The sequence below is a fragment of the Aulonocara sp. 'chitande type north' Nkhata Bay genome, linkage group LG2 (genome assembly GCF_057382095.1).
Source record: "Aulonocara sp. 'chitande type north' Nkhata Bay isolate Kocher_YH1m ecotype deep benthic linkage group LG2, A_spYH_male_GT1.1, whole genome shotgun sequence".
NCBI classification, from domain to species: Eukaryota; Metazoa; Chordata; class Actinopteri; order Cichliformes; family Cichlidae; genus Aulonocara; species Aulonocara sp. 'chitande type north' Nkhata Bay.
This window is the reverse complement of record NC_141345.1, coordinates 16,839,286-16,862,775: the sequence shown is the minus strand read 5'-3', so window position 1 is coordinate 16,862,775 and position 23,490 is coordinate 16,839,286. Positions and strand designations below refer to the sequence as shown.

Genomic DNA, 23,490 nt, shown 5'->3' with positions numbered 1-23,490 from the left:
ACAAAAAAAAACAAACAGGAACAATTTAAAAATGATTAAGCATAAAGGCCTAAAGTTAAGATCAGATAACCTCTACTCTTCTGGTCTAAGTCTGAAATGTTATCAACTGACTAAGGTGTCAGATTAAAAACGTTTGGACTAAACTCTGCACCATCAAATGTTTTTCATTTTAATTAAGATGAATAAACATGGAAAGAGTTAGGAGACGTATCCAGACGCTGTGCTTTTCAACTGCATTTTCACACACTGAACTCTGTCATCACCAGTGTTGGGACTAACGCGTTATTAAGTAACGCGTTACAGTAACTACGTTATTATTGTGGTAACGAGCACGGTAACTAGTTATTATGCCAAAATCAGGAACGCGTTACTCGTTACTGGGATTTAGATAGGGTCGTTACTCGTTACTTCGAGTGGTGGCTATCGCGGAGCTTCCACAGATTCAGTAACATTAGCAAGTGGTGGAGGCAGCAGGTGGATGAAGGAAAAGAGACCCGAGGCGGCCGCCGGTCCAAGTGTGAACTGAACTTCAGGTAAGAAGTTATGACCTGCAGTCTCTCTGGGTCAGATATGAACCAAGTTTAGGTGGAGTTTATTTTCGTTATGCTGACTTTTTCCGTACTGCGTGCTAGCTAGCATGACGGAGTTTCTATACAGCTGGGTGATGCTATGAAGTTACTGATGTTGAACTTTATTTTGTTCATAAGTTATTACAGTTGCCAACCGTCCCGTCTGGTATTCAGAGAAATATTACGCATTTCTTATTGAAGTGAAAAGGAACAGTTTGTCCCGTAATTCAGCTACAATGAAAAAGGCACAAAGCTGGAGTTATTCTGTGTTTACGCTGCACAGCTGCCTCTTCTTTCATTCTCCCCCTCCCTCTCCTGTTTCTACTTCAATCATGAAACTGATCAATGATCAGCTGATCGGCTCTCTTGTTTGTTTATCGCTCACTTTGCGCCGAAAGAGGAAACCAGCGGATGTCGCGCTAAACAACAGCAGCACGTTTAAGCTTGATCAGCTGTTGTTAGTATGTATTTAATATTAATTTCTAGTATCAGCTGATGTTTGCTGGAGCCACAGCTGTAAACCTGCTGGTCATGATATGGTTTGGTTATGTGATGAGAGGGAAACATGAAGATGAAACCAGGAGATGTCCTTACTGAATCATCAGAGCTGTGATGGAGAAACAGGTTTACCTTTTAGGTGACATGAATGAGTTGAAGGGAAGTTATGAACTGTTTCTGAGAGACAAATAACACCAGGATCCCTTTCTAAGCAGCTGACAGCTGGTAACTGTGCAGGGGCGGATCTAGCAAAGTGTTGCCAGGGGGGCATGTAGGGCATTAACAGGGAATGGGGGGCACAAAGAAATACTTTTCTTTCTTATTCTCATTTAAAATGTCTCGCTTTTAAAAAATAATTATCTGAATCTTACAACAAACGATTGATAGATTGATGCATATATACCATCAGAACAGTGAACATCACTGTCACAACTGTTTATTTTCACTCAAAGGCTTTATGATTTTTCCTATAACGGTGGGCTGGTCTCTAGTCAAAATGCCCAGGTCGATTTTTTTGTCCCAGTCCAGCCCTGTATGCAGCTCATCTGCAGTCTGCTGTTACCTACATCTTCCTATTCAGAAGGCAGAATTTCTGAGTTCTGAGTACAATCAAAGCACCACGACTGCAGTTTTTGTGTTGGATGTAAAAGGCGCACATGACGCTGTGACGTAGGCTAGAATCATGGCAGCAGTCAATGACGGTCCAGGCGTGGGGTTTCTCTCGTGGAAATGTGCACATTATCTTTTCCTTTCTATTGGTCGGTGGCACAGTGCACTGTGGCAAGTAAGCAAGCTAGAAGGCTGGCAAAGTTATGGAAGCAACACATTAACAAGAGAATTCTGAGTAAAACCAAAGTTACTTTCCCTAGTAACTAGTTACTTTGAAAGTAACGAGTAACTTGAAGTAACTGAGTTACTTTTGAGAGAAGTAACTAGTAATGTAACTAAGTTACTATTTTAAAGTAACTTACCCAACACTGGTCATCACTGAGTAACATCCTAACCCAGTGCAATCCACACTATTCAGTCACATAACCGACTTAACACCTCGGTGGGCAAAACATTACTCTATTGTGACAATCCGATAGAACGTTAGAGCACTTTTGCGAATATGTGATGTCTTGATAAATCGAGCAGGTATTTGAAGTTTACACAGCACCATTCTCGCATGAAAATATCTTAAAAGTTTATTTTGTGACCCAGAAAGAGTAATATTTCAAACTCCGCCCCTCTGTGTTCCTCCACCACTGCCTCATTTGAGTTTTGGACGAAATGGATTCTGGGATATTGCATTTCGTCATTTCGAGCTGATTGGAGACCAAAACAGCCAATCACATTTTTTTGCATCCAAGTCTGTGATTGGCGGGTTTTGTGGAACAAATATAACGGTGTACAGAAAGAGTTGAGCGCGCACGGGCAGAAATGTTGAGAGCACGTGCAACACATTGCGAGCGAGCGCAAATGCAAAAACTGAGCGAGAGGGGCTGCTGTTGTGTGTGTGGATAATAGCAAACACTGAAATACAGCAATTAATTTTGTTCACTCAAATTCAGTTTTTCTTTGCTCAAAATAAATTTCTCCTCAAAATGCAACACATGCACAATGTTTTTTTTAACGTGCGCTCAGAATAGTGGCACAAAAATAACGCCATAGTCTTCACTTCTAAAAACCTCCTGATGAGTTCCCGTTTCTGAGCTCTGGTTCAGACAAAGTGCTTTAAACTCACTTTCATGTTTGCTGTGTATGGAGGACCTCTCCACGGAGCAGATGGTGTTATGTGAGAAAGCAGAAACCTAATAGCAGTGTTGTATTTGCCTCACAGTTATCGCTCGGCGATTATACCGTATTCCTCGGCAGCTCGGAGCCTCATGCGTTCATCGAGTTTCCGCTCGATCACATAACGCGCCATTTGTTTGATGAGCTCCCAGAGACAGAGCGGGATTCATGGAGACACCGGGCACACAGCGTTTTCCATCTGGTGTTTGATTTTACAGCCTGGGCTTCTATGGTAACGAGCAGCGTGTCGTATCTCATGCAGCAGATAGCTGAGGCGGCCTCTCAGAGCTTATTTGCATATAAAAATGAACAGACTTACTTCCTACATCCAGCCTGGCGTTGCATGTGGACATGCCAGCTTCGTTGATGGCAGACAGAGTGTACCAGCCAGCATCTGACTTCATCACCCTCTCTATCAACAAGCACTGGCGGCCTGACCCGTCCTGGTACAGACTGCAGTGAAACAGTGAGAGAGACTGCAAAGTTACACATACGGGCTAAAGTGTCACAATCACAGAGTCGATGCCAGGTATCATCACCTGAACAGTGGAGTCTGAACTTAAGCTGACGCACCTCATTCTGTTGGGGTCAATGCGCAGCATGTCTTTATCCTTCTTCCAGAAAAGCTGCGGTGGAGGGGAAGCATCCACTTTGCACTCTAACCTGATCGTGTCGCCCTCTAGAGCTCTGGAGTTCACCATCTTCTGGACAAAGGTAGGAGGACGGAGCGCTTCCTGAGCTGCAGAGACGAACGAGGATACATGTGATTAGGTCCTCTCCCACGGTGAAAGGCGGTATCGTTAAATCAGTCGCCATGACGAAGAGCACAGTATGCTAATATTTACCGATTACATTGAGCCTCATGGTAAATCTGCTCTCCCCGGCTCGGTTCCTGGCCACACACTCGTACACACCAGCATGATGCACCGTCACAATCTCTATGATGAATGAGTGCATCCCTTTCTCACACACCAGCATCTTATGGTAGTCATCTGGACGAATGGCTTTACCGTCCAGATACCAGGAGACATCGGGCGTTGGGAGGCCTCCCACCTGAAATTAACACATTTTTCATGATTCATCACTAGTGAAAAACAGCTTATTGAACCTAATTTTGTTAGGCTTCTGGTAAAGTTTACATGAAGTATTCAGTCTTAAGAGAGCCACCTTGAAGTCAAGCCTACAGAAGCGCCCCTCCTCCACTGTGAGGTCTGGGGGGACCTGCAGGAAGCGAGGCGCGTAACATTTCTCCTGGATAGCCAATCCTTCGTTACCCCTCTCATCTGTGCGCGAGTGGTGCCTCCCCCTGCAGAGGACATTATTTATTTATAACCTCACTTTCAATGACTGAACTTTACAGGAAACTAGTGACCACACACAGACGCACGCAAGCAAATGCACTAACACCGACTGCTTTTCCCTTTCTGTCCACTGACATCACAAATATGCTATGAAGAACTTAAGCCTCCTTACCAGCAGACAGCTGGGGTTGGTTTTCACAACGATTAATTGCTTGGCTTTTGTTTTAAATTGAGGCTTTAACTGAGGTAAAGTGTATAATTTCACAACTTTGTTTTCATTTTTCTCTTGCTTCAGTGATCTGCTATTAGAATGGTATACATTTGCATTTCATGCAGCACAGACTCTGCAGATATAAAGTCAGTTTTAGCCAATTCAAAAAAATAAACTAAGACAAAAAAAGGATGCTGAACAGGTTGAATGGTCAGCTACTGTTTGAGCCAGGAAGTCAGGACGTACTCTAAACTGTCTAAACTGAACCCTTGATGCCCCAACATCCTTCACTGTGCCTAAATGCATCACCTCTATGGAAGCATATGATATTATTAAAGGAGCAGGTCTTTGTGGAAAACTATAAGATTTAAACAGAAGTAATAGGAATTTAGCTTGGGCAACCAGGGTTTCTTTCCAGCAGGTTAATAACAACAGTGATAATGACACGGTGATCAGGGATGTTACACACCTACAGCAAACCTGCTGTTGAACAAGATTAAGCCTAAATAAAGCTGCATTTTCAGCTGCTCCCAGCACCAGAGGCATGTTTACAAAGTCATTTTAAAACAAGCTCAAACACAAGCTCCTTGTACTCAAACTGCTAGCTTAGATTAAATTACTACAACCTGCCAGCCTTCTCTGTTCTAGCAGTGCTACCTGCAGCATCAGACAGATTAAAAATATCAAATCTACTTATAAATAATTGCCATTTTGTTTTTTAGCCTGCAGATGAAGTGCACAAGTGCACAGATGCTGGATAAACATTAAATGAAACCTGGATTAATCATTCTGTGCAAATGTAGAAGTTGTATTTACCATAGTCCACCCGTGTGTCTTCCTTCTGGTGAATCTGGCTGTAACAGAAAGACTGAGATAAACTGACACAATCACACTGTAGGTTTCAGCTTTGAAAACTAGCTCATACAGGTCAACAGGAATGACAGCAACTGTGTGTGTGTGTGTGTGCTGACACAATGGTGCTGTTGTCACGACTGAGAGGTTCATTCCCAGAAACAAGCTAGAAAAAGCTGCTGACAACCTCGTTGGCTTGAGAGGATGATGTGTGTGTGAGAGAAATTAGATGGTGCAAAGCCCTGTGAGCAACAGGCTTTTTGACAGAACAATCCCGCGCGCGCACACACACACACAGTGACGTGGTCAAAATGACAGTGTGAAGCCGCTCGCTGTGGCTGCTGATTATACTGCTGCACTTTCTCATCTTCAAGCTTGGGAGCCCATCAGGAGGCCCCGAGAGGGAAACTGGCTCCCTGCTCTGCTATTCAAACCCAAATGACTGTATTAATGCGAGGTCTTCACTTAACAGCTAAATGAAAGCTAATGGGTTTTGGAACAGGGCCAGCATGACCGTCAGCCCTGCAGCACACTCTGAAATGCTCTCTTGAGATTGGAAATTTTTTCATAATAACGGAGAAAGTCAAAGCTGTACCTGGTCGAGTTGTGAGTCTGAAAGATTGTCTTGGTCAAACATGTAGGTAGTGTTGTCTGGACCCAACAGCCTACGAGCCATGCGCTCCTCGTAAGACAGCTTCTGTAAAAATGAAGCTTCATGTTGGTAAGTTTTAATTGATTACATCATTTTTAACCAACACACAGAATGGGTCACTGATATTTCTGGTAAACTACTGCACTGCATTCTCTTCAAACAGACATTGTGTGTGTGTGTGTGTGTGTGTGTGTGTGTGTGTGGTGGAGGAGGGGGGCACACCTGGCTGTTTCTCCTCCTGGCTTCCTTTGAGCGAAGCTTCTTTTCCAGATCCTGAATCAAAGCGTCTTTGGAACCTTGAATGTCTTCATCTGTGGAGCGGGCGGAGGACGGTCGAGGAGCTATAGCCTTCTTCAGTATGGGTTTGGGAAGGCTGTGAAGTAGAAAGGAAGGAGGGAGAGAACTGAACCCTTCTCCTTACTTCCTGTGTCCTACTTTATTTAGACGTTTCTTTTTTCTTATATATAAAAGAAAGCACAAATGTATGCACTGAAAGGATTATATGCATACTTACTACAACAAATATTACAATAATAAAGTACTGGTGGATGCTCATACTAAACATGACTAAAGCTAAAAGCTTAGGCTTCAGACTGCTGGGTTGTTTTTTCTTGAATCTCAACGTTGCGTAAGGGCGGATATTCTTCTTATGGTCGTCTTATGCACACAGCTCGGGCCGTGAGCAGCTCCAGCCTCCTGTTAGTAAAATCTTTTATTTGTACAGGCAGCCAATAACAGGAAAGCTGGATTATAGTTTGGGGAGAGAGAGAGCTAAATAGCTTTGAGACAATGGTTGGACTGAGTGCCTATTATAAAATAAAGATTACTTTGAGTTCAACACTTAAAAACACGGAGAAATAAGTAGAATCTCCTTTAACTCATTTCACAGGACTGTACAGAGTCCTGTCAAAGCTCCATGGCTGGTTAAAAGTTATTCTAAACTCTGAAGAACCTGACATCTGTTCAAAGTGTGTACACTCAGGCAGCCATCTATTAGGTACAGCTATCCATCCATCTTCTTCCGCTTGTCCAGGGCCGGGTTGCAGGGGCAGCAGCCTAAGCAGAGAAGCCCAGACCTCCCTCTCCCCGGCCACCTCCTCCAGCTTGTCCGGGGAAACAGCCAGGCGTTCCCAGGCCAGCTGAAAGATATTATTTCTCCAGCGTGTCCTGGGTCTGCCCCGGGGCCTCCTCCCGGTCGGACACCTCTCCCAGCAGGCATCCTTATCAGATGCCCGAACCACCTCAACTGGCACCTTTCGATGTGGAGGGGCAACGGCTCTACTCTGAGCCCCTCCTGGATGGCTGAATTTCTCACCCCATCTCTAAGGAAGCCCACAGCTTCATTGCGCGATCTCGTTCTTTTGGTCACTACCCACAGGAACGTAGATCGACCGGTACAGCCTGGGATAAATTCTTCCTTCATGAAGTTTTTGTTTAAACTTTCTGACAGAAATGTTTCAATTTTATCATCAGTTTGGAGGCTGCATGGAGTTATGCTGTGTTTTGGTTTATTTTCAATGTCAAAATATCAGAAACTGAATTTGTACCGACTGTAATAATGTGCATGCCAAATTGTAAACTGAGGTATCGAGCAACTCACGTGCTTGGCGTCCCCTTATAGCTGGCAGGTAAGGAGACCACAGCAGGCTGTACACTGTTCTGGGTGCTGGGAGTGAAAGGCTGCTGTGGGACACAGGAGGGTGAGGAAGAAGAAGAGAGAGGGGAGCATGGGAGGGAAGGAGACACTGGCGGAGGTTGTTGAGGGAGAGCAGATGAAGAAAAGGAGGTTCTCAGAGGGAGGAGAGGGCTTGAGGGTGCGAGTGGGGAGCGGGAGGGGGAGGTGGAGGAGAGGGGACGGTTGGTGTTAGGAGACAGTTTGGACGAGGACTGGGAGGGTAACACTGAGCAGAGGTAAGCAGCAGAGGCCGACATGCTGTCCTGGTTAGCAGGTAAGGTGGCGCTGCCAAGGCCAGTAGCACTGGGGACGCTAGGGGTGAGGGTGATGGTGGAGCGCATGGTGGTGCGGGGGAGAGATGAGGATGGGAGAGATGAGAAGGAGGTGGGAGAGTGACTGAGTATAGGGCCGGCGGAGGAAAGAGCAGGTACAGCAGAGGAGGCCGGGGTGGAGACAGGGGAGCTGAGGCTGGATGAAGACGGAGAACTCTTGGCTGTTCCGTTGGCCTGGATGTGGATCTGTGGCGGTGCGGCGGACTGGTATTGGTTGTGACTGAGGCTCAGTGACTGAAGCTGTGACTGGGTCTCTGACAAGGACTTTGACGCGGACTGAGAAAATGACTGACTTTGTGTGGACATGGCTTTAGTTTGAATCTGCGTCTCCAGGACATTTGGACTTTTCTGGGCACTGTTGAGATTCTGCTGGGAGTTGTTTTGGTTTTCCTGGGCTTCCTTCAGCACACTGTCGTAGCTGGGTGCCTGGAAGGCCGGCTGAGACTGAATAAAATGCCTCGGTCGCTCATAGTTGAAGGCGCTGGGAGGGAACGTGCTGGGAGTGAACGTAGGCAGGTCGGACAGGTTCATGTTGTTGCCTCCTGACTGGGAGGACTGGAATGAAGAGGAAAACCAAATTTGCACCATGGAATAAGACTGGATCATGCAACATCTCAGTGCAATGATTAAATAAAAAATTCTGAGCTTTTTACATTTGACAACAGAAATACTCTTACTGTGAAACTGAGCTTGCTTGGGGTGAACAGCTTGGGCGCCTGGGCTTTCTCCTTGACTTCTGGCGGTGGTGAGGGTGAGGGTGGTGGGGTTGGGCTAGACGTACAAGTTTGGGCAGTAACCTCTGGGGACCTCTGGCCCTCTGAGCTCAGGGCGATCTCGTCCTTGCTCCGCCCAAAGATTTCGTCAGAATACTGGTTGGCCAGCTGAGGTTCAGGGAAACTGCCATAAAGACAAGTGTGTTAGCTGTAGATTTAAAATATATTACTACAAGTCCCTCAAAGGTAAAGGATTTTTCTCTCAATAACCCCCAATGTGTCCACGTTCTTCGTTTACCAACTTCTGGTTCCAAAATGTGGAGTCTGGTGTTGTACACATTTTACGGGATACACAAGTTTCCCACAGCTATACAGTCATTTGAGGTGGGAGGGATGTCTTTGAAGTAGTGACTGAAATACTCATGTGTGCGATCCATATGATAAAAAGTGTATTTGTATTGTTTAAAATAAAAAAAAAAGATTACAGTATGTTTCAAAATAACTGAAACGGTACCAGTGAGGCTGTTTAATGAAAGTAACAGATATCTACTCCCATTTCAGCCCACTCGCTGGTTTTCCTCCTGTAATACCGAGCCTGGCTCGACCTCTATTTTTCTACTAGGAAAGAATGTTGTTCCCATGGCTACCACGAAGTCTGGGCTACGCAGGAGCAGTAATGACAATAGCAGTCTCCCTCTCTTTACGCGCTCTCACACACTTCCTTGCATCCACACACTTGTTCTGCACTTCTCCTGGGGGCACAAGATGACTAGCCAGCATCAGCTGACCCAGAGCCTAAAACCTTGGATCTGAATCAACGCCGTCTGATAGATGCTTATTGGGAGATTCTGAAGCATGTTAGACTTAGTGGTGTAAGCACAAAAGACAAGTGTAAAGTGTTCTGTAAGTGGAGGTGTGTGTAATCTCTGGCCTATTTTATATCTCCTTTTATATCCTCATTACAAAGCGTTTGTAATAAGGATATAAAACTGTCTTTGGAGAATGGTAAAGCTGGGAGTCTAATGAAAACAAACAAAAAGAGCTGCATGGCTTTCATTTTATTTATTTATTTTAAAGAAATGGGCCCCTAGATATATGTAATCAGGACTTTTTACAGGTGAAAACTTAATGTGTCGATGATCTTTGCTAGACATGCTAAGCAGGAGAAATGTTCTTGGTACTATATCTGTGATGTGTACATATTAGCAGAGAACTCTGAATACGCACATTTCAGTCATTTAACGGTTTCAGGTTAGCATGATTGGATTGAGGATTTAAAGATCAGTGATGTTCCTTCTACCCAAGCGGTTGGTTTATAGCTTTGGACAGTACTGTGTTATCTGAGGGGGTTTCAAAATTCTGACAGCATGAGTTTTAATCTATAAGTAAGAACCAAATTAACTACAGTTTGGGAATATTTGGCATGTTTTAACAGACATGGATGCATCTGTGTGGACTTTCTGCTTCTTGAAAGTAGAGTCCGACTGATCCAGGATTTTTAAGACAAGTACTGATATTTGGGGATTTAAAAATCTGATACAGACCAATCAGACATTTGTTATGTGTAGTTACTCTGCTCAGATCAGCTGGTTGTTTGTCTCATCACCAACTCTTACAAAGTGCCTTCTAATGAACAAACTCATAACACAGTTGAAGGTCGCTTCTCCCATTTCTTCCCATTTCCATTTATTGGCAGTTATAAATGCAAACACCAGCAGATCAGTAAATAGCGCACACTGGCTGCCTGAAAACTTCTGTCTGAAGAGTGTAACACTTTAAATTGCCAGTTTGCCAACATCTCTGCTCAGTACACTTATCGGTTTGTTTCCCTCGCTCTGTTTAACCTTTCTCAGTTTAATACACATACAGTTAAACAGAATTTTAAGTATAGACTGCTGTAAAAGCTTTAGTGTGTCTATCGTCCATGTAACATGCATATGAAATCCGGTCATGTAAAAAAAAAAAAAAAAAAAAAAAAAGCAGTGTTAGGAGCTGTCAGGCTTTAAATGTGCAACAGTGTAGCTTACTGCTGCAAAAAACAAACAACTTCTATAATAAACTTCATAATAAACATTGTGAACTACCGGTACATTCATGAGTATTCCATCGAGCTCAGAAGAACTGAAATAGTCAGAACTCTGTTGAACAAAGTCATGATCCAGTCTTTAAATTATAGAATAGAATAGAATAATCCTTTAATTGTCCCACAAGGGGGAATTTGGTTGTAACAGCAGCCAAAAAGACAGATATACAAACAAACAGTGCACAGGACATGGAACAGAAACATACACAATTTTTACATATTTACATCAAGGACAGTGGTTACTATATACAGAGAGTATTGTACAGTTATTAAATTAAATAATATGGGGTGGCTGTAGCTCAGGTGGCAGAGCAGGTCAGCCACTAATCAGAAGGTCGGTGGTTCGATCCTAAGCTGCCTCCTGGCTGCATGCCAAATATCCTTGGGCAAGATACTAATCCCATGTTTGCCTACTGGTGGTGGTCAGAGGGCCCGGTGGCGCCAGTGTCCGGCAGCCTCGCCTCTGTGAGTGCGCCCCAGGGCAGCTGTGGCTACAATGTAGCTTACCAACTCCAGTGTGTGAATGTGTGTGTGAATGGGTGGATGACTGAATGTAGTGTGAAGCGCTTTGGGGTCCTTAGGGACTAGAAAAGCGCTATACAAATGCAGGCCATTTAAATAAAAATAGCTACAGATAAGAGGCAAAGCAGGTTGTAGTGTGAATCGGTTGATTAACTTATTGCAGTTACAGCGCAGATGTAAACATCTATGTTTGTTGGGAGCAGTTCTGATTGTACAGTCTGACAGCTGCAGGGAGGAAGGACCTGTGGAAACGCTCCTTCATGCATCTAGGATGCAGCAGTCTGTCACTGAAGGAGCTCTGCAGTTCAGCAACATTTACATGCATGGGGTGGGAGACTGTCCATCAGAGATGTTATTTTGGCCAGGGTCCTTCTGTCTCCCACCACCTGCACTGGGTCCAGAGTGCATCCCAGAACAGAGCTGGCCTTCCTGATGAGTTTATCCAACCTCTTCCTCTCAGCTGCCGATAAACCGCTGCTCCAACATACAACACTGTAAAAAATGACAGATGCCACCACAGAGTCATAGAAGGTCTTTAAAAGCGCTCCCTGGACTCCAAATGACCTCAGCCGCCTCAGCAGGGAGAGTCTGCTCTGACCCTTCCTGTAAAGAGCATCAGTGTTGTGGCTCCAGTCCAGTTTATTATTCAGGTGAACACCCACCTATAAGAGTCCACTATCTCAATGTCCACTCCCTGGATGTTCACCGGTGTCAGTGTGGTGGGTCTGCGTCTCCGGAAGTCCACCACCAACTCCTTGGTTTTCCCGGCGTTGATCAGCAGGTGGTTCTGCTGACACCAGTCAACAAAGTCCAGAGTCCACTGTCTGTACTCTGAGTCTGTACCTGTGATGAGGCCGACTATGACAGAGTCGTCAGAGAACTTCTGTAGGTGGCAGCGTGGGGAGTTGATGGAGCAGTCTGCAGTGTAGAGGGTGAAGAGGAACGGTGCCAGCACAGTCCCTGTGGGGCCCCCGTACTGCAGACCAGCGTGTCAGAGACACAGCCCTGTGACCTCACATACTGTGGACGTTCTGTGAGGTAGTCCAGTATCCACTGGGACATGTGTTGGTCCACTCCCGATAGCTCCAGCTTGTCTCTCAGAAGTCGTGGCTGGATGGTGTTAAAAGCACTGGAAAAATCAAAGAACATGATCCTCACAGTGCTTCCAGGCTTCTCCAGGTGAGTCAGAGCTTGGTGCAGGAGGTAGATGATGGCGTCCTCCACCCCAATGCCAGTCTGGTAAGCAAACTGCAGCGGATCCAATGAAGACCTCACCAGGGGGCGCAGATGGTTTAGAACCAACCTCTCAAGGGTCTTCATCAGATGCGATGTCAGGGCTACCGGCCTGTAGCTGCTGAGGTCCTTGGGATGGGAGGTCTTTGGTACCAGTACCACGCAGGATGTCTTCCACAGCTGTGGTACTTTCCCCAGTGACAGGCTCAGGTTGAACAGATATCCTAGGATGCCACACAGTTCATCTGCGCAGCATCTCAGGAGCCTGGAGCTGACGCCATCTGGACCTGCAGCCTTCCGTACCTTGATCTTGCGAAGCTCATTCCTCACTTGAAGTGCTGAGATAGAAAGAGTGGATTTTGGGGGAGGGGTGTGTATGTTGGAGTCCACAGAAGCCGGGGGTGGGTGTAATGACTGGGAGCTGGGAGGTGTGAAGCTGAGAGGTGTGAAGTCCTGAGATGAAGGACAGGCAGATTGCAGCAGGGGGGACGATGCTGTGGGAGGGGTGGGTGTTTGATCAAACCTATTAAAATATTTATTTAGGTCATTCACCCACCCCAAGTCTCCTGCAGCCTGTGGGGTTGGTTTTTGTCCTGAAATTGTCTTCAGGCTGTTCCAAACCCCTCTGATGTTGTCCTGTTGCAGCTGCTCTTCCATCTTCCTCCTGTAGTTTTCCTTTCCTTGCCTTATCTTCCATTTCAGCTTCTTCTGAACAACTCTCAGCTCCTGTTTGTCTCCAGATCTAAAGACTCTTCTTCTCCTTGAGGAGAGCCTTAATTTCAGGATTTATCCATGGCGTGTTGTTAGAAAAACACCGTACCTTTTAGATGGGTACGGTGTTGTCCACACAGAAGTTCATGTAATCCGTAATGCAGTCTTTGATGCTGTTAACGTCATCCTCCAGGGGGCTGCAGAGGTTGTCCCACACAGTAGAACGGAAACAGTCCCTCAGAGCCTCTTCAGTCTCTGCTGACCATTTCCTTACGGTGCGTTTCACTACTGGTTCTCTGTGTACTAGAGGTTTATACATAGACTGGAGATGGACAGGGAGATGTGATTAAAGTCCCCAGAGATCAGGAAAAGGGCCTGAGTTTGCTGTGTTTGGAGTCTGCTGGTTACAGTGTGCAGGACTAGCAGCTCAATGTCCTTACAGCATAGCGTCTCTTTGATAGATAAATGCCCAGAGTTACACCATCTATGGTTCACATACACAGCCAGACCCCCTCCTCTCTTCTTACCACTCTCCGTTGTTCTGTCGGCCCGGATCAGATGAAAACCATCCATGTTTACGTGTGAGTCCGGAGTTAGCGCAGTTAGCCACGACTCTGTGAAGCACATCAGGCTGCACTCCCTGTAGCTCCTCTGATGTCGGGTAAGGGCTGCCAGTTCGTCTACTTTATTGGGGAGAGATCTCACATTCCCCATAATAATAGATGGAATCGCTGGCCGGTACCTCCTAACTTTACTGCGACGCCCGATCCCGGCTCGAGTACCGCGTCTCTTCCTCCTCACCTCACGGGGGATGTTAGCTTGCTTGGCGGTAGGCAGGGCAGCGGAGGCTCCGAGGGCTAACAGCTGATCCCTGCTGTAAACAATGGGAGGTCGGACCTCCACGCGCTCTCCGGACAAAGACGCCGTAAAAAATGTAATAAAGAACACCATTGTCCATAGAATTCTGAGCTCCATTGTGGGGGACAGCAGTCCACAATAGAAAAACAAAAACAATAAACACAAAACAACAGAGGAACATATATTAAAGAGAAAAAAGGACTCTGTCAGGTTGGAGCTGCTGATACTGGCTGCCAGCTCGGAGTGGCGCCGGAAGTAGGGACTCGGGCATAAAGATGATTTCTTTGCAGCTTTTAACAGAGATTATATGTGTTTTTCAGCACCGACTGTCCCCCTATACACTTTTGTACACAGCTGAAATTTTCTGGGGGAAAAAAACAACACAATTTTTAAAAAAAGCTAATGCCTTTCAGCAAACGCCCATGTACTGCATTGCATGGTTTTGTTAAATATCCTAAAGTCACTGTACAAAGAAATCAGCTGATTCTGATTAATTTTTCTCAGATCTGATTGGTTAATTCCTCATATCCACACAAATAGTGTCATATACCTACAAGCCTGGTGAAATATGAGGAAGGCCTGAAAAAACAGACCCTGCTCAGGCCTACTGGTTAAACGCTCCTGCTTTGTGTAAGTGGATATTAACCTGCCAGAGGCTCAGTTAATTAATGACAGTGCATTCAATGTGTTGATCCATGTGTGGGATTTTTTTTGTGTGTGTTTTAAATGCTACTGTCTGAATACATGATATATGTGCCCGTGTGCGTCTGTGATCTAATCCTGTGAAAGTGTGTGTGTTTGTGTGATTAAGTGGGCAAAGCTATATTAATCTTGGTATTCGGACATCGGCTGGCAGGTGCAGACACTTTACTGGTGACCCAACCCGTTTAACGCGCGCGCACACACACACACACACACACACACACACACACACACACACACACAAAAAGACTTCCATGGAAGTTCACTGACTGCAACACAGTAACGATATAATATGAATCTATTCTTTGATTCTATCATTTCCCTTTATATCTTGGTAACAGCCATGGAACTTGGGGTGGGGGTGAGTGGTTGTGGGTACTTAATAAAAGAAAAAAGGAAGAAAATGGAAAACAAAGTCACTCCTATATGTGCCAGCTGGGTCACACAAAGTGCCTCAAAGAAAACGAACCCATTCATTTTCAGATTTTAAAGTGCTCTTTAACAGGTGTTCTGGGAATCAATCCTACCTAAAAAAAAAAAAAAAAAACTAAAAAAAAAACATCCTACCCAATGTTTCTGAGCAGACGCGGCGCAGGCGCACAACACCAACGCCGAATTAACTTCTTTTTCTCTCACCCATCCAGAATACTTCTTAAGGTTATGTTTAAGGTTAAGGTTATGGTTAGGTTTAGTCGCAAGTCACCGTCAAATTATAATACGGGTAGGACGTTTTGTCAGAGTAGGATGGTTTCTCAGAACACCGGCCATAATAGGTACACTGCACCATCATTTATCTGGGCTGTTATTTTTACTGTAGGAAAAACCAACAGATGCCTTGCCAGCCTCAGATAATTTCCTCTTCCTGATCAAATAATTTAATCGATAATCAGATAAACTTGATGGCGGCCAAAGAACCTCAACTTGACCTTAATTGCCAGACTGCTGCCAACAGTTTCTGAACAACTGTTGTTGTGTGTAACACAGAGGAAGACCGGGGAGAGGGGGGGTTTCTGAAGGACACCAACGCCATGTCTGCTCTTCACATTACAGATGAGATCATAGCTCTGAACGCTCATATAGGCTGGACAGCCAAACATACTTCACACCGCCAAACACTCGCTCTAGCTGAATGTGAACCGAAGAATGAGGACAATCAAAGCAACACACTAAAAACCAACTTACTGAACAGCATCAGTGAAGTGATGTTATTTTTATCTGCAGCCTATTACTAAACTTATATATTATATTTATTTTACTGAGAATTTATTTGTGGTTCATGATCCATTGTGGTTCTGCTTAAACCCATCATAGTAACACATCAGAATGGAGAAGTCTTCTTTTGGATGGAATTTACACACACACACACACACACACACACACACACACACACACACACACCGGTGGCTTGAAGGTAGAGTTGCCACTGTACTGATGAGCTCATAGCCCATTCTGAGGTACCACTTGGCCCGAGCGGGGACTGTGCTCACCAAACACAGCTAAACAGCTAAATAAAGCCACATATTTATGGTATACACAGAAAGGACAGCCTGAAAGCTACTCCAGAAAAGCGATGAATGACCGTTTCGCACCTGACGGCGTCGTAAATGTCTTAATTGGCTTAATTTCAGTTATGACGTCTACCCCACAGCCTGGGTCAAACAGCACCAACCAAATGACACCGACCCCCTAAATAGACCAAAGTTCACTTTCCAAGCGCTCTAAACATAGTTTGACCTTTTAAGGAGGACATAGCATATCAGGTTTCCACGATATAAACAAGGAAGGAAAATTATCCTGTTGGAAGATTAAAAAGCGGCGATAGTACGGAGTTAAACGAGCTGGAGTCCAAACAGCCAAAGTTAACAGCAGGTAGTAAAAACATGCGTATTGCCGCTACCGGTGCAGACACATGCGGGGGCTTTCTTACCTCGGTAAACGTTTCCACACCACTGTCCTTAAACCTGAGAGAGGACTCACTGAAGCGGGAAGAGCGCGACCCCCGAAACTCCACTGAGGAGAAGAAGCGCGAGGCAAGACTGCAACAGGTGACACCGCGCGCTCACGAGCAGCACGCGGAGTGACGTGACCGCGCACGTCTGGCAGATTGGTTTAGTTTTTCCGAAAGCTCAGCATCGTTACACGTAGTACACACATGTTATTTCTATTTACTGCGTAAATTTAAATATGTTTCCCCCGAAAGTAGAAATTGTTCTCTGATCAATTATCAAACATACTTCTGGCTCGTTCTTAGAAGTATGGAGTATCGACTGTACGGTGTCAGGTGAGAGAGATAATGCAATAATATAACAGCGACCTCATCTGGATAAAAGTAGAACTACAAATGCGTAAAGGAAATATCCAATACCATACAGTATAAAACAAACTAAAGTTCGTAAATAAAAAAGGGTATTTTTTATACAAAACAGGGATGTAGAGTCATACACATTGAATAGTGCCATAAAACCACAAATACATATCAGTGTGCATAAACAGTGACATCAGAGTTATGTAATATTTGTACTGTGCTGTGAAAAGTGTTTTTCCCCACTTCCTGATTTCTTAGGTTTTTGAATATTTGCCTGGAAATGGTTAAAAGGCCATTTCTAAGATTTTGGGACTGCAGCAGTAGAATGACATTTTGCAACAGTGTGAGTTCTGTTACATCTGGAATAAATCTAACACAGCGTTTCATAAAATGATGATCCAACAGTCAAACATGGTGAGATGGTCTGGGGCTGCTCTGCTGCTTTTGAGACTTGCTGTAATCCTTCAGGATGTCAGTTTGTACCTTGAACTTCAAGATGAGCTTAAATAGTCCATTCATCATCAAACACCCTCCCATGAAGCCAAATGAAAACAACTCTGCATAGAAGAGTGGGCCAAAATGTATCCTCGGTGAGACTCATTGTGAGTTATCACAAAAGCTTGGTTGCAGTTTTTACTGTCAGTGGTGGCACAAGCTGTTATTAGCTTCAGGAGGCAATTATTTGTTCACACAGAAAAAGTAAGTGCATTTTGTATTTACTCAGGTCATCCTTGCCTAATATTTAAAATTCTTTGATGATCTGAAACATGTAAGTGTGATAAACATGCAAAAGCACTGCACTGCACTGTAGATACTGTTGGATGTTCATGAGACCATCATGCACTCACTCTGCAACAGGGATGTCATCTTCTACAGCGCTGTCAGGCCACTCAGGAGGAGGGAGGTTGATACTGTCTGACAGCCCTGGAGGAAAGTCTCTGCTGCTTGCTCTGCAGGACAAAGTCTCTTGTTGGGACATGGCCTCTTTATCTTGCCTGATAGAAACAGCTTCCTGATGAATGGCCTCGGCCTCCAACTGCTCGTCCAGGTCTGCGTGTGGGGTGTAAAGTAACAGAGTCACTATGTGAACTTTTAACTGGAAAACATTGTGGTATGTACAACTGGACTTCCCACCGTCATAAACTTCCAGCATGGCTGAGCAGGAGACAGTGCCGAAAGCGTTGTGGACCACACACTTAAACAGGCCAGAGTCTTCGGGAAAGGCCTCAGTGATCACCAGCGTACACAGCTCCTCTGCAGGGGTTAACACAGCATTGGTAATCAAGACGCCAGGGCTGCAGTTTCACACATGATCAAAGACGCACTGCTCCTGGTTGTTATAGAAACACACCCCTATTATCAAATCAAACGGACCATATCAATTAAAGATGGAGGCCTTTTACGGTCTTAGACCAGTAGCACTGTTGTATAACAACATGTAAAATTGTCAGTGTTTCACTTTCTTTTAGTGGAAAGAACTTTCCCCTCTCATCACAGAGAGCTACTGCGATCGCAAGACGCCTCTTTGGTTTAACTACCTCACTTCGATCAGTACAGGAAGCCCTGACTTTACCATTAAAGAGACTTAAAAACTGATGATTCAGACATGAGGCTCAAATTAATAGTTCAGTGACTCTGGTCATGTGATCCATGCTCCATCCTCTATAAGCTCGATACCATAAACCATCCAGGGCACATGTTTCTTCTCTGATCTTACAGGCTTTGGAAAGTTATTCACCTGCAGAGGGGAACATGGATTCTCTCAAAAACAAAACAAAACAAAGAAAATTTAAATAACAACACAGAAACATCACTTTTAGTAATTTCAGAGACTTTGTTTTTTTGTTTTTTGTATCTTACAATGTCGAGTAGGTTTGACACTTTGGGGAAATGGCTTCTCTTTGAGTTTGAATGTAATTAACATCAGGTACTCACCCGGCACTGATGCAGAACTGGCCTCTGGAAGAATAAGCAAAGAGATGAGATCATTTCTGGAGAATTTACACGGTAATAATATTTTCAGAGTTGTATATATTGAATTCTGTTTCTGGATAGAAAACATCTAAGCGCCTCTAATCTGACCCGTGTGAGCTCTTAACCGTGGGATAAAAAGATGTTTGAGTGCAGGGTGTGGATCTTTACACACTCTTCAGAGGTGAGATCGAGGAGTGTATTTCTGCTTAATCCTTCATCCAAACCAGCTATTATAGTTTAGTATTTTCTAATTAGCTTTGATTTTGATTTTTTTGTATCCAGTTTAGTTGCAGTTAGTTTCCAGAGTAGCTTTTCCTACGTCAGTTTAGTTTTTATTGTTTGAAAATGTTTAATTTTGTTTCTACTAGTTTCAGTCTTTTTTTTTTTTTTAATGATTATTAAGGTCGCCTATGCAGTAGCACACTTCTTATTATTTGTCGGATTTATTCTTCCCAGCCCCAGTCTGAAATTTCTTCTGCTGCGAAACATCTGATCATGTGAAATTTTGCTGCGAAACTCACCCCGCAGCTTTGAGACAACCCCAACATGTTATATCATTTTGTGCGGCTCGATTGGGAATGGTGAGCTATGACTTTGGGTACCGATTTGTCACACGGTTTCTGCAAAATTCCCAAAAAACTTCAGAATTTTTCCCCATTCATTTGAATGGGAAAGCACCCGAAAAAAAAGGCACCAACCCAGGTCACTGTGGGACCCTATCGCTTGGCCGTACTTCATTTAAACTTTATACGAGTTACAAGACTTTGGACTGAAATTCATTCAGGATCAGGAGGACTCATGATCTTCAGCAGCACCTCATCTTCAGAGCTCCACCGTAGGCCCGCCCCAGAAGATGGAGAAGCCCAGCATTTCATGAACAGTCACGGACATCCCCACAAAAGTTCATCTCACAGACAGACAGGGCCGTGGAGGAAGAGGATCAGGGGCGATGGATAACATTGCTCCGAGGTGCTGCCTTGCATTTTGCTCTTTCTCACTACAACTATGCCTATTACTGAAAGGCAGTTCACAGTAAGGCTCAGGCTGCTTGGGAACTGAGCATTTCTTCTCCACTCACATCTTTCGACTTCCCATTTGTATACACCACTGCAACTCTGTCCCCTCAACCCCCATAGACAGTATAGAATATAGACTGTATAAAACATTGATATAGCTACAGTAACATCATCCATTGGTCTCTGAAGTCCCATTTTGTAGCATCAAGATGAGCATTATTACCGTTGCCATCTTGATTGCAAAAACCAGCTAAGAAAGAAAGAAAGAAAGAAAGAAAGAAAGAAAGAAAGAAAGAAAGAAAGAAAGAAAGCTGTTTTCCTATAGATTTCTGTAGGTTTCAATTAGGCTAGCTGTTGCCATCTGGTAGACTTCAGACCGAATGTACATTTAGGGTTCTTCTGTATTGGCTTCATGTTTCCAACAAACAATGCTGTCTATGCCCCAACCGGTCGCGGAAGATGACTGCCCCTTTTTGAGCCTGGTTCTTCTGAAGGTTTCTTCCTGTTAAAAGGGAGTTTTTCCTTCCCACTGTCGCCAAGTGCTTGCTCATAGGGGATCGTTAGATTGTTGGGGTTTTCTTTTACAGTGTAGGGTCTTTGCCATGCAATATAAAGTCCCTTGAGGCGACTGGCTATGAATTGGCCTTAATTAGCCAGTGGTCATATTCCATACCCAGCTATTTATCAACCATCATTTGCATTCTATATTCCAAAAGGTTGAATCTGTTCATCTGGACGTAGTGTTTTCAGTGGGACTCAAATAACTCAAAATGTTAGAAATATTCCAGTGTTAGAAAATCAGCACTGCTCAGTGTTAGTCTTTGTTAATCTTCAAAACTGACTAGGTTACTTTTAAACATATAACACTGTCAAAAGTGTTAATTTAACACTCAACAGTGTTGTATTTAACACTCAGAGGTGTGGACCCATATAGACCCTCTCTAGTGTTAATTTAACACTGGAGATTTTGCTGTGTGAAACCATAAAGCTGCACTTTCTTTTTGCCTTATAGTCTGATTTGTCATAACTTTTCCGTTTTGTGACAGTTTTCTTTGGCTGTCACTTCTGCACCCTGACCTGTCTTATTTGGCTCAGCAGAACTAAAATATATATCCTGCTGCTTTTACACACGCACTCACATAATGCTCAGCGATTCTCTGTGCAAGCTTGCTGCGGGAGATTTCACTTGTCATGTTTGCATAGTAAGCTAACGATTGATAAGACGATGTCAGAGGAATTGGTGCGCAAATTATCATCACTCACAGATCAGTGCTGTCGCTCTCTATACACAGTTCGCACGATTGCAAAGTGAAAGCAAAAAACAAGCGCAAATTCAAACGCGATTTCAATATGTCACATATTGACAGTGGATCACCGATGCCAATAACTATTCAATTCAATTCAATTTTATTTATATAGCGCCAAATCACAACATAAGTCGCCTCAAGGCGCTTCATAGATACAGAGAAAAACCCAACAATCATATGACCCCCTATGAGCAAGCACTTTGGCAACAGTGGGAAGGAAAAACTCCCTTTTAACTACACTGACACACTGGTTTTGTCTTTGTTTTGTAACTTCCTTTCCCTCTTCCTCATATACATATATACATACATATACATATTGAACCTCAAATTGAACCTCCCCCACCCTCATTCAGATCTGGCGTTTGGAACTATTTTGGTTTTCATGTGACGTATGACCCTGAAGGTAAGCGCGTCATGGACTAAAGTAAAACAGTATGTTGGATGTGCCACGCAATGCTCAATTACATGGGTGGGAACTAGTGTGTTAGCGCAGTTAGCTCGTTAACGTGTTGGCCATCCAGCCCCATGCACGGGACAATCCACGGTAGCTCGTTAACGGAGATTTGCCGTGTTGTGGCGTTAACGTCATTTTAACGAGATTAACGCTGACAGCACTAGTGGGAACACAACGAATATGACTGAACATTTACACCGACATCATCCTAGTGCAAAGACAAGTGGAAGCAGACAAAAACAACAAGCACGCATGCTACAAACTTTACCCGAGTCATTTAGACAGCTGTTAGCACATGATTCTCCTTATGGGGACCTGATATGTTTAATATGCTGCTGAGAATATAGCCCAGAAGAAGCGTATAGTATAGCTTTTATTTTGGAAAGAGCCATTTCTCTGTAATAAACTCTCTTTTCCAAAGATGAGTGATTCCTCAATCAGATACAGGGCTCGCAATATCGCTAGCCCGACGTCCCGGGGCTAGCGAGTTTTCCAGTCGGGCTACCAAAATCTATCTCTGCCCTGCCCATCGGGCTATCGTAGGAAGGACAAATATATGTCAATGCTTTTGCATTCTTTCGGAAATGTAGCTGGGTAATTATGTCATTGGCATCGGTGAGCCACTGTCAATATGTGACATATTGCAATCGCGTTTGAATTTGCGCTTGTTTGTTGCTTTCACTTTGCAATCGTGCGAACTGTGTATAGAGAGCGACAGCACTGATCTGTGAGTGATGATAATTTGCGCACCAATTCCTCTGACATCGTCTTATTAATCGTTAGCTTACTATGCAAACATGACGAGTGAAATCTCCCACAGCAAGCTTAAACATGTGAGAGGTTGATCGCGCAGAGAATCGCTGAGCTTATGTGAGTCCGTGTGTAAAAGCAGCAGAATATATATTTTAGTTCTGCTGAGCCAAATAAGACAGGTCAGGGTGAAGAAGTGACAGCCAAAGAAAAGCTTACCACAAAACGGAGAAGTTATGACAAATCAGACTATAAGGCAAAAAGAAAGTGCAGCTTTATGGTTTCATGGACAAAAGAATTTCTGTGGCTGCGATATGATGAGCTAAATAACCGGGGCTGCACATAAGTGGTCCGCAGGTGCGCTTTCGCTGTCAAAATAAAAAACACGCACAAGATAAGAAGTTGCAACGCGTGTTTGCGTACATAAGATTTTCAGGAGGAGGACAGATATTTGTTTAGAACTCTGTCGAAGAAGCTCCTTTAAGCAATTACTTTGGTCTTCCTCCACCTCCAAACAAATATCAGAAGGAGTCCAAACCACAAAAGAAGCACGTATTCTCGGAAAAGTGGTTGCAGGAGGTGAGCTGGCTTCAAACAAATGATGAACGCACAGAGATGTGGTGCGGAATGTGCCGTGAAAATGTAATATATGACAAATTAAAAAGGCATGAACATTTTTTTTTGTATCGAAAAAATATCGAACCGAACCGAACCGTGAATTTTGTGTATTGTTGCACCCCTAATAAATATATATATATATATATATCCTTGCCCTCTTTCATTCAGTGTCATCCTCAGTGACATAGGAGTAACGGTTTCCTCGCAAATGCCATCAAAGTGCAGCCTCCTCCCTGTTTGTTCCCCATAGAGGTCCATTTAAATCGGCTCCCAAATTTCAGCTCACTGAAATTCTTTACACTGTCACCACATCAATATAATAAACTCTACAGATATGAAAATTTAATATTTTGTAGACTGGAAGTGGCTTTCAGTCAC

At 44.0% G+C, this 23,490-nt stretch overlaps 1 protein-coding gene and 1 pseudogene across 2 annotated transcripts in view; both read right to left on the bottom strand.

The window, feature by feature from the left end:
- myot (myotilin) overlaps window positions 1-23,490 on the bottom strand; it is a 35,249-nt gene that overhangs the window by 4,130 nt on the left and 7,629 nt on the right. The window contains exons 6-17 of one of the 2 annotated variants that reach the window (XM_086305988.1): window positions 18,929-18,952; window positions 18,128-18,247; window positions 17,842-18,043; window positions 8,544-8,763; window positions 7,460-8,421; window positions 6,082-6,232; window positions 5,803-5,904; window positions 5,172-5,209; window positions 4,011-4,149; window positions 3,689-3,896; window positions 3,417-3,582; window positions 3,163-3,296 (exon numbers count right to left, since the gene is read on the bottom strand). In XM_086305988.1, the coding sequence (XP_086162114.1) occupies window positions 3,163-3,296; window positions 3,417-3,582; window positions 3,689-3,896; window positions 4,011-4,149; window positions 5,172-5,209; window positions 5,803-5,904; window positions 6,082-6,232; window positions 7,460-8,421; window positions 8,544-8,763; window positions 17,842-18,043; window positions 18,128-18,247; window positions 18,929-18,952 (2,466 nt within the window). Of the gene's footprint in view, window positions 1-3,162; window positions 3,297-3,416; window positions 3,583-3,688; window positions 3,897-4,010; window positions 4,150-5,171; window positions 5,210-5,802; window positions 5,905-6,081; window positions 6,233-7,459; window positions 8,422-8,543; window positions 8,764-17,841; window positions 18,248-18,928; window positions 18,953-23,490 lie in introns of both variants that reach the window. The other variant, XM_086305980.1, reaches the window with a different exon arrangement.
- Window positions 11,263-14,079, bottom strand: LOC147337550 (uncharacterized; annotated as a pseudogene).